The 11,102-nt window shown below is 52.2% G+C and overlaps 3 protein-coding genes across 3 annotated transcripts; 1 reads left to right on the forward strand and 2 right to left on the reverse strand.

Annotated features, from left to right (window-relative positions):
• Positions 1-521: 521 nt before the first annotated feature.
• Positions 522-1,963, forward strand: N7539_009396 (uncharacterized protein; the record flags this gene model as incomplete). The annotated part of the gene is made up of 4 exons (XM_056938991.1): positions 522-734; positions 841-945; positions 1,023-1,399; positions 1,486-1,963. The coding sequence occupies 4 exons, from the start codon at positions 522-524 to the stop codon at positions 1,961-1,963; spliced, it is 1,173 nt and encodes a 390-aa protein (XP_056785713.1).
• A 1,707-nt stretch (positions 1,964-3,670) lies between these two features.
• Positions 3,671-5,913, reverse strand: N7539_009397 (M3 family metallopeptidase; the record flags this gene model as incomplete). Its single annotated transcript, XM_056938992.1, has 2 exons — positions 3,671-4,525; positions 4,609-5,913. 2 exons carry the CDS (start codon positions 5,911-5,913, stop codon positions 3,671-3,673), a joined length of 2,160 nt encoding a protein of 719 aa, XP_056785714.1.
• An 850-nt stretch (positions 5,914-6,763) lies between these two features.
• On the reverse strand, positions 6,764-8,214 carry N7539_009398 (stearoyl-CoA 9-desaturase sdeA; the record flags this gene model as incomplete). The annotated part of the gene is made up of 2 exons (XM_056938993.1): positions 6,764-7,893; positions 7,977-8,214. The coding sequence occupies 2 exons, from the start codon at positions 8,212-8,214 to the stop codon at positions 6,764-6,766; spliced, it is 1,368 nt and encodes a 455-aa protein (XP_056785715.1).
• Positions 8,215-11,102: the final 2,888 nt, after the last annotated feature.

Below are 11,102 nucleotides of genomic sequence, written 5' to 3' on the forward strand. Positions count from 1 at the left end.
GAGTCAACTATATCTCTCTCATGATGTGTACAAGAAAAAGACCGACCGGGCACTCGACTCACGCAACGTTCAGAATAGATCGCTAGTGCAGTCTAAGCACTCGCATTTGGCCCCAAGCTCACTGCAGTCAATCCTTGACATGGGAGCCGATCCATGGGGTCGATTTGCGACCATTGAATGCCCAAGTCATGCATCACGCTGGGGGGGCGGCCAAGCGATCGTCCGGACATTTCTGCTACTGAAGCCCAGTTTGACAATCATTCATGACTGCCACGCGAAGCCTGTCTCTGACAAATTGGTTGCATCCTTTCCGGCCCCAATCATACAGTTCATCACTTCAGGTATCAAGGATGTTAGGGCTATTGGACATGTTAGGTGATCTAACTAGCCCATCCATGCTTTTTCTTTTATAATACCGATCGCACGCCCCTCCGTGTTTCAGCAAGACATCGCTGACCCGGCTATTCTATGCCTTCATATCCCCACCTTGTCATAACTTACTTTTGGGCTTCTCTTGTGCCATGGACGACTTATTGAGTACCCCTATTGTCGCCGTTCTGGGTCCGCCGCCTGCATCTGTAAATCTTGAAGATAACCGTACCTGGAAGGATAATGCCATTGTCGTTGCAATCTCCGCGGTTGCAGTGCTCAGCGTGGCTGTCAGGTTTATCGTGCGGTTCAGAAGTCATAATGCAAGACCATTTATGGATGAATGGCTGGCTGCGGTGAGCTTGGTATGTCTTCTTTCTCCCGTCCCACTGGACTCTCCCACTTCTTCGATAAGTGATGGACTCAACAGTCTGCCGTCTACCAGCGATCAATTGACATGTGGCTCTCCAGGTCCCCATGCTTGCTCTACTCGCTTCTGCGCTGGTCGCAGGACATCACGGCTTGGGCAAGCATGTCTGGTTGCTGGAAATTGGGGTGATGGTTAAATTGAAAAAGGTATCAGGAAGCCCATAGATGCAATCATCGGGGTTCAGTCGATTCTTGAGGGTCGTCGCTAACACCTCATTTACTAGATTCTCTTCTCATACCTCTTCATCTACCTCTTCGAACTCTTCTTAATCAAGCTCTGCATTCTCAGTTTCTACCGGCGAATCTTCGGACGGAGAACCACCATCTGGATCTGCCTTCTCTTGACAGTTTGCTGGACCCTGGGCAGTATGATTGCGCTTTTGACCAGCTGTGCTCCCGTCTCTTATTTCTGGACTTCCACATATGATCTCCACAGCGGACATTTCCGCTATGACTTTTACGACTATTACATTGGAAATGCGGCCACCAATGTACTCATCGATCTGTTGATTCTGCTCATTCCGATTCCAGTGGTCTGGAAGTTGAAGATGCGTATCACCCAGAAGCTGATGATTACCGGTGTCTTTTTCATCGGCGTATTGTACGTTCCCTTCTCCAATCTTACCTATCCCATATCAAGCAGTAAGCACGCCTTAGACTCGCTAATCCTCCATCCCGGATCGATAGTGTCTGCGTGGCCAGCATCGTACGACTCCACTACCTGACGTACCTCAAAAACACCGTCGACATAACATGGTACATGAGCGACGTCTACGTCTGGTCCACAGTCGAGCCCTGTCTCGGCATAATCTGCGCATGTCTACCCGCCCTGCAGCCCCTGGTGCGATCCTTCATGAAAGCAGAACACATGCTGTATCTTCGCAATCGAGTCCGACACAGCAAACAAGTGAAGCAGTTCCGAACACGCATCAGCAACAACAGCAGTAAGAGCTTCAGTCGCAGTCGGAGCCAGACGAGCGATTCGCTCGAGGATAAGCCCGAGTTGGGCTTTCGGTCAAATGATGACGAGGTGCATCTGACCTCGTGCGTGGCTCAGGCTGAGTCGGAGCGGTGTCGGAGGGAAAGGGAGAACTTGGAGGAGTTTCTGGGGCCGATGTTTATTCGGGTCGAGCATGAGGTCGAGTGGACGGTTGATCGGTCGTGATGAACCCGTGGCCGTTGGTGTTGGGGTTTGAATAGTTCTAGGTGACAAGGTGTTACTGTGTTGGAGATATTGGCCAGCACTATTGTCTAATTTTTCAGAAGAAGCTCCGTTCTTCCGTTTTCGGAACTTTATCAAGAACCAAAGACCCAGTGTCTCAGTCAGTAATATCCATACACGATCATCGAGAGTCTTCTTGTAAGAAATGCCTCCCCAGATCAGGTCCGAGATTACCCACCAAGTCGAGGAGCCACGGAAAACAAAAAGAGAAAAAAAAAACATTGAACAGGCTGACCCATATCCATGCTCGTGCTGTGGCAAGACTGCAACACACTTGACCCCAAAGTAGTCTAGCAAAAAGTAATGCAAATTAGCAACAGCTCGCCCTCAGCCTCACCCACACACAGCTTCATCCCGAAGGGATGAAGCGCGGACAAAAAGGTTCAAGCGACGGCTGTCGGATTCGAACCGACGCCCCCGAAGGGAATTGATAACAGAACAATTCGAGTCAATCGCCTTAGACCACTCGGCCAAACCGCCTACTGCTTATGTAACTAAGTCCGCTGATCTGATTGATCATGAACTATGAAATAGGGAGGATCAGAAATTGTGCGACGAATGTATGGGGGTTGCTTCATTAGCGATCTTGAAATCAATCACTTTTTTGCGCGTGATGCCACAATAATCTTAGTGTTGTTTGAGGCACGGCTCTCAAACATTCTGATGATGAACTACCAAGCTGGCCTGAGGTAATACGATTCACCAACTCGACGCGAGATTTCCTACTCAGGTCGAGAGGGAGGCAGGGCTCCATCGATCACCCGTGTTTCACTGCAGTGCCCACTGCCCAGTCACGTGCTAGATATAGTCCTGGACGAACTGCTGCATAATCAAAAAAGAGGTACTCAAGGTAGAAAGTAGTGCTGAGGTGCAAAATATAAATTATAATGCAAATATCTGCGCCACTTAACAATCAATGGCGGTTTGGCCGAGTGGTCTAAGGCGATTGACTCGAATTGTTCGGTTATCAATTCCCTTCGGGGGCGTCGGTTCGAATCCGACAGCCGTCGCTTGTAATATTTTTCTGTTTTTTCCCATCCCACTCCCTTGCCTCCTTCGTTTCGCCAATGTTCTTCTTTCTTGCCTTCTGTTCCTTTTTTAAAATCGCCCTTGCCTTTTTTTTTTTTTTTTCACTACCATGGCTTTACATAGCTGGGTTCGATCGGTCTTGTAAATTGGGATACAGAGCGGAGTGCGGACGGTGGTGAGGAAGTCCTACTTTGCCGCGGGAACTACAGCATTTGGGTTGCGCTTCCGGCTTCATCGTGTTTCAAGTTGGTTCGTTGGCTTGATCAGGGACCGGATACTTAAGATACGAGGTTTGATGTGCAGGCTCAAAGGTTCCTAGGTTAGGTAGGTAGGTAGGAGGTAGGTAGGTGGGTGGGAGAGAGAGAGACAGAGAGCGCGATCCTCGGGACTACTTAGGTAGTAGGTAAGTACAGTCATGGGACTGAGTGTGTGCAGCAGTGGCACATCCGGGCAAAAATGAAAGAATCTCTGGGACTTTACGCGAGAAAACGAGGCGCTAAATAGAGAGGTATGATTGCTCAACGTATAACCCTTGGTAGAAAGTCTGAATTTGATGTACTTCAATGTTCTTCCTAATCTGCGGCATGTATGCATCGCGATAAACGTCAATCCAGCTCAGCTTCACGCAAGTCCCAATTCCTGGTAGAATGCATCAGTGCGCGGCTCTCGGCCCAGGAACTCCGTCAGAGTGGTCATCTCATCCTGGCTACCGCCCTTCTCCAGAACAGTGTGGCGATAACGACGGCCATGTTCCTTGTTCATGGGGTCATCCTTGAACACGGTGTAGAACATATCCGTCGAGTAGACTTGCGAGCTCAGATAACCATAGTATCCGGCGTCGTAACCGCCGATCAGGTGACCGAAAGTGGCTTCGCCGTGGCCCCAATCATCGCTGGCGCCGAGGGCTTCGGGGCCGTCCATCTGGGTGATCTCATGGCGGAGACGGTTGTATGTGGCAGAGATGGGAAGGCTTTTGATGTCCTCGTGGCTGGCGGGCTCGTGGACGGCCATGTCGAAGATACCAAAGTGGAGCTGGCGCAGGTTGAACAGAGCGTCGTTGACGTGTTTGGTGGAGATCAGGCTCTTGACGACCTCGTCTGGAATGCGCTCGGATGGAGGGGCAGTAGCTGTCTTGCCACCACTCTTGGCTTGCTGCGATTCTTGCCAGCCTGCAAGGTACTCCGGGGACAAGGTGGAGTAGTGGCGGCTGAGGGCGCGCAGTTGGGAAGGCGTCCAGCACCAGTTCTCCAGCATCTGACTAGGAGCTTCAACAAAGTCCCGGACGGTGTTGGTACCGTGGAAGCGAGAGTAGATGGTCTTGGACACAAGATCGTGGATACCGTGACCCAGCTCGTGGAACAGAGTGACGACTTCGTCGTGCTTGAGCAAAGAGGGCTTCTTGGGCGTGGGCTTGGTGAAGTTGCAGACCAGTGCAGTTGCGGGATAACGGCGCTTGCCCTCGGCATCGATGAAACCCTGGGGGACGGAAAGACACGCAGTGAGTTGAGACGAATCGTCAATAAAGAAGAGCAATTGGATGGGAAGAAAGATCATCTTACCGGCTGAAGGTTAAAGTTGGCGGCATGACCATACTTGCCCTCACGAGGGAACAAATCGAGGTAAAGATAGCCGACAAACCCACTGCCCTCACCCTCGTCGTCCCACACGCTGAACACCTGCACATCCTCATGCCAGACGATATCGTCACCCTTGCCTGTGGGTGCCACGGCGGCGCGGTCTTCACCCACGATCTCAACAAACTCCAATCCAAACAGCTCCTCGAAGATCTTTAGCATACCCTGAATGGTCGTCTGCAATGGGAAATACTCTGCGATCAGCTGCTGATCCAGTGAGAAATCCTTCTCCAGCATCAGACGATCGTAGAAGCGGTGATCCCAGAGGAAATAGCGACCATCGGCCTTGGGATCGGTAGACTTCTTCAATTCCATCAGGGTCTGAATCTCCCGCTTACCGCCTGCAGTAAGACGCGAACGCAGATCGCCCAAGAACTTGTTCACGGTTTCTGGGGTCTTGGCCATCTTATCTTCAATGCGGAAGGCGGCGTGGTTGGGGTAGCCCAGCAAGCGGGCAGCCTCGTCACGCAAGATGATGGCCTCACGGAACAGCGGTACATTTTGGTTGCACTTGTTCTCGTTCTCAATCATCAGTTTCTGACGAGTCTCGGAATTGGTGGCATACTTCATGGTAGGGAACAGATCGGGATACTTGAAGGTCAACCAGAGCTTGCCGGCGTTTTCGCCCTCGCCCTTCTTCAGGCCAGACAGAACATCCTCGGGGACACCGTCTAGTTGTTCCGGAGTGAACCACAGACCCCCATTCTCCTCGTTCAGATTCTTCTGGAACTCAATGCTGAGCGTGCTCAGCCGTTTCTTGATCTCCTTGAATCGATCACGCTTCTCCCCCGCGGGCAGAGACAGCCCGTTGCGAATGAAATCCTTGTGCTCCTTCTCCAGCAGGCGACGAGACTCGGGGTCCAAAGTCTCATTCTTCTTCAACACAGCATCCACCAACTGGTAGACGTCTTCTCGCATCACAGCCTCGATGAAGAACTCATCCATCAACTCCTCAGCCTTGGATGACGCATCACGAAGCTTCTGGTCCGTCGACACAGCCTGGTAAAAGCCAATGATATGGGACTCTAGAGCCATTTCATTCTGGTCTCGGGACAAGGGTTTCAAAACATTGGCAAAAGTGGCTGCGTCAGGCTTCACCTCCGCCACGAGCCTGTCTTGGACAGCCCGCGAGGTCTTGATGAGACGCTCTGCATCCGCCACGACCGACTGAGGGGTCGCAGTGAAGACCGGAGGAGCCTGAGGAGGCGTTCGGAGGTGAGAGGGTGCCATGCTGGAAGTCGTCAAATAGCGGTAGTAGACAGGTGTCGGAGTGCGGAAATGACCCAGCACAGAAGACAGGCGGGCGGGGAGACGGAGGAGGGGCGCCACGGTGAGGATGGCGAAGAGGAGGACGAAGAAATGTAGGTGAGCGGTGAGCGCTATGCTGGGCGGAGAGGAGGTCCGTGGAGGAGGATGTGTGAGGGGTTGGGAAATAGTATGATATGCAGGTGGAGAAAGGTGATTCGAGAGTACGACTCACAAGGATGCAACTGTACACTATGCGACAATCGGGGCGACTAGTACCTGTGCTGGCGGAGCTTAGGGTATTGCCGCCTGAGGCACCAATGGATCGCACAGCACTACCCCGGGTCCTCCTCTAATGATCAATCCCCCTTGAGCAACGCCGACCTCGGCACACGAACACGATAGCAAAACTGACATGGCTGCGAGAGATCCACCCCCGCAGCCGGCCGAACGAGGTGAGCAAGTCAAATTGAGCTCAGATATGACGGGTTGCCTAGATTCATGCATGACGTTGAGTGTTTTGATCGCTGCCGCAGCGATGTAGGATGGACCTACGATAGCATGTTACTGCTGTACATAATTCTACAAGACTCGGATTCAACGGTTGAGCAAATAAATGGATACAGGTTCATTTCTTATTCGTAAAGTATTGTGTCAGAAAGCATCGCTTTTCTAGAACCGAGCAAGTGAAAGGGAACAAAAAAAAGACAAGTCCTTGATGAAGACTAGTGGGAACGCCCAGAAAACGCCGCAGCCGCCATGACCCACAGGAATGCAGTATATGTTGTGTCTAAGCAAAACGAAGAAAGAGATGGTGCAGTGGGAGAGAAGCCAACTAAGCGGCATCCGCGGTGGGAATAGGCTCAGGGATCTTGGTCACCTGCTGGCCAGCACGAATGACACGCTGACCCATCTCATCACGAACATATTCTGAGTTTTCCTTGTGGCTGCGTTTCCAGATCTCGACTTCACAACCGCCTCGGATGACACCGACACGCATGGTGGAGAGCAGGTTGTGGGCGGCGTTGGAATGGTAGTAGATACCACCGTTGAACATGGCGGTGGCATCCTTGCCGATACCAGAGTTGATCATGGCCTTACCACCGGGGTGGTCCTTGATAAAGTCGGTGACGTCGTGAACTACACCTGCAATGGCGATTAGACCACGACCGTTCTTGGCCTGCTCAACGTACTCATCCCACTCCATAACGGGGAGCTGGTCAAGAGGAGTACCCCAGTCGAGGCGAGCACGCTTCTGGTCGATCTTCTTCTGGAGCTGCTGGACACGTCCCTTCTCAATCTCGTTGGCACGGAACTGCTTCAGGTCGTAGGCGAGACCCAGCTGCTTCCACATCCAGATGGTCCACTTGGTGGGGTCGTACTGGTGCCACTCGATGGCATTGCGGTAATCGGAGGGGAATTCGTGGTGGAAGTTGTGGTAGCCCTCACCGAGAGTGACGAGAGCGGTGATGACATGGTCACGAGGAGAGTTACGGTCATCGAAGGGCTGGTCACCGAGCCAGTGAGCCAGGGAGTTGACGCAGAAGGTAGCCTGCTGGACGAAGAAGATGCGCAGGATACCGGCATAAACGAATCCACCGAACCAATCACCCCAGCCGAGACCAGCAACAAGCATGGGAACGATGAGACCCATGCCGAAGACAACCTTCAGGTAGTGGCGGTGCTGCCAGATGACGACAGGGTCTTCGTTGAGATCGGAGATATCGGTACGGCCGATGCGCTTGGGGTTCTGCTTCATGACCATCCAGCCGAGGTGGGAGTACCAGAAACCCTTGCGGACCGAGTAAGGATCCTTCTCGGTGTCGGTGTAGCGGTGGTGGGCGCGGTGACCGCGAGCCCACCAGCGGATGGAACCTTCAACGGCACCACCGCCAACGAGAGCAAGCCAGATACGAAGGGGCAGAGTGGCAGAATATGAGCAGTGAGCCCAAAGACGGTGGTATCCTGCGCGATGATCAGTCAGTTTCGGAGGTTTCTCTAGTTGGAGGGATTCACATCCAGTCTATGATGATCGATTGAATGCTTACCTGCGGTGATACCGAGACCAGTGAAGAAGTAGTAGATAACGGCCCAGGCAGCGGTCTTGAGCTGAAGGGGCACCCAGAGAGATTGGATGCATCCGTAGGCGGGAATACCGATGATTAAGAAAACATTCAACCAATTGACGTGCTTGTACCAGTTTTGGCGGGTCATGGCAGTATCAGCGATGTGAACCTTCTTGGTCTCCGTCGCCCGAGGGCGAGCAGACTCAGTCTTGGCCGACATGGTGCGTGTCGTGCTGTGTGTGCAAGAAAGAGAGTGTGGAGGAAGGGGGAAAGGTTGGTCGATGCCAGAAAAAGAGGAGGACCCTTGGAAGGACGGGGACTGCCTTGTTATTTTATACAATGGGCCCACCACAGGCCAACGTTGGGGATGGTAGGGTTCTGATCGCCAACAAGATGTATGGGGAAGCTCGGCGCAAGGCGAATCAGAAGGGCGTCTCCTCAGGCAGAGAGGGAAAAAGAGAGAAAGAAATCACAAGATCCCGAGGTCAATTAAAGATTTCACCAGGCAGAGAATTCCTTCCGACCCCCATGACGGACGATCGTTGTCCGTCCATCCTTTAAGCATCGGCCTTGCTCGATCTGCTCTGGGCTTTTCTCTGCCAGTGGCAATCTCCCTTGCTCTGGCCGTGACATACACTTGATATGGACGTTGGGTCCGCCCCAACGCTTTGTGGCCTGAGGCGAAGTGGGGTCCCCCTCCGCCAGTCAGGCGGCGGTCATTGGCGCAGTCCGGAGGAAAACGGGGCCGCTCCGGGGGCACTAAGCTGAGAAGGGAAGGCCTCGATGGGAAACTGGTTGTGGCGAAATTGAAAAATGCGCAAAAGACGTAACATGCCACTCCGACTTCACATCGGATGGCCGCAGAGGACTCGCCCAGTGGACGAGGCGAGAGGTGGACCGCCCGACAGTGACAGTATTACGATCCCCGGCAGTTGCACTCTTGCAGTATCTCTCGTGATGCGGTTATGTTTCAAGATGGCCTTGAAGAGGGCCTCGGGTTTTGACATCCACATCTACTAGGAGTCATCAGTGAAAATGAGACCCGGTACTCCAATAATGTGAAGTATGTATGTGATTGACTGAAATTGGGACTGTAGTACTACACGTCGCACGATCATCCCTCGGCTTACAGTCCAGGCTAACAAGCTGGGAATCCATAGAAAGCACGGTACTTCTCCTGCCTTGTCTGACTTGGTCTTACTGCTGGTCTGACACACATTATTACCTGCTCTTACTTACATACTGCTTCCGCCGCAGTCCGCAACCTGCAGTCAGTGACTCAGGAGTCAGTAGTAGTGGTACCTCTGCCTTATTCGGTCCCTTTGCCGTCCGTGCCTGAAGCGGAATTGGCTCCCGTCAAGTGGCAGAACCACCCGCCCGTTCGTTGAGGCACGTGATCCCTCGACGAATTTAACATTCTTTGCAGTCTAGAACTATTCCCCTTCCGTCCTCGGTCATTGGTCGCCCCTCAAGGAGCTTCAACCCGCAGGATGTACCTTTTGTATTGGACCCTAGAGTATGGGGTACTTAGTACTTACTGCACTTGCAACTACTGTACAGATAGAGTACACATCTAGCCGGGACTCCACACTCCATAGTGGACTGACGGACTCAGTTTACAGTCCAGTCCACAAGGTGCGACTGCAATGCTTCCATCTCTTTGGACTTAATGGCTGCATATCTCATGATCCACATTCCACTGTCCTCTGTAGACTTGCAGAGAATCAATCCACAAGGCGATCATAGGTGGACACCCAAGGGACCTCCCGTACCTCCATAGGTCTTGTCCTGACTAAGTCAGTTCGGCACCATATCTTGCTCGGCGAAACACGAGCTGATCGGCAGGGCGGGGGGCAAGGCAAAGGCATGTCAGTCCGTGTGTGATAATCCACAAAGCTTAAGGCTCCGACACCGAAAGGGATGACGGCGCTGCCCTTCTGGCTTCCGTCATACAACAACCGTAAGGCTGATCGAGATACTGCTCTTGTCACATGTAATAGCGGATCGCTGGACACTTATGCATAATATACTTACGGAGATGAGAACGTAAAGCTTGGCAAAGTTCGCACAGTCCTTGCCGTGCGTCACAGGAGCGATCAACACAGTCGAGATGGAGATACCTAATTAGTACACAGACTTATCCGAGGGGGCTGTACTCACTACTCACTACTACCTTCAAGATCGAGAACACGAGTACACTACTATGTAGTACATAGTATGTACTGTGTACGACCAGTGTACTGCAGTCCAAAAGCTGGTGGCGGACTGGACGAAAACTAACAACCTTATCGTCGGGATCAGACTGCTTGGCCACCACAGCCGGCGTCATCCCGACGCAGATAGACCAAGTCTATCGTCACATGGGACGATGGTCACTGACAGAAAATTCATGTCTCCGTCAATGAGCAACATGTCGAGAAAGCTTGTCAGTTATCATACAACTTGGCTGCTGTCTCATGCCAATTTTCGACCCCCGAAATTCAGCTGTTGACACCTAAGGCTAACCGAGGCTCACAGGCGTCCGTCATGATCTGACTCTCAACAGTCGATGGGCGGAGAGTACGAGCACTGTTCCTAACAGTGTGAGGTTTACTCGATGGTTTGGTCACTTTCGTGTGATGGACCTGGTTCGATCCCGTGGATCGCTGGCCAAGTCGCTGCGTCATTGTATGATGCATGCTGCTTCTCGGTGCTGGACCACATGATATCCAAGGATGGTGACCGCCGAGGCAGAGGATCATTGTGTGAGATCACACATCAGTGTATATGTAGTACTATTGAGCATGCCCTAGAAGGGAATCTTACCCATCATGATAGATCTCAAAATTCCATCTGTTCCACCCGTCACGGGTTATCGTCCATGTTTATAGGAAATAAGCCCTTGGCTACCAGCTAAACAGGGTGTTTGATCAGGGTTTATGTAACTGGGAATTTAGACTCTAGTCGAAGCCTGATTTGAGATGCTGTAATTATCTCGGTAGTCCCGTCGACTTGCGTCTTGCCCAGAAGTAGACCACATCTCCAGTGCATGAATCATACGCACCCACCCCCGCATATCAGGGGCAACGGCTGCATGACCTACCCGTCATTCATCTCTGCACTGATAAG

Source organism: Penicillium diatomitis (assembly GCF_028827545.1).
Source record: "Penicillium diatomitis strain IBT 30728 chromosome Unknown utg000017l_segment0_segment0, whole genome shotgun sequence".
Classification (NCBI taxonomy): Eukaryota; Fungi; Ascomycota; class Eurotiomycetes; order Eurotiales; family Aspergillaceae; genus Penicillium; species Penicillium diatomitis.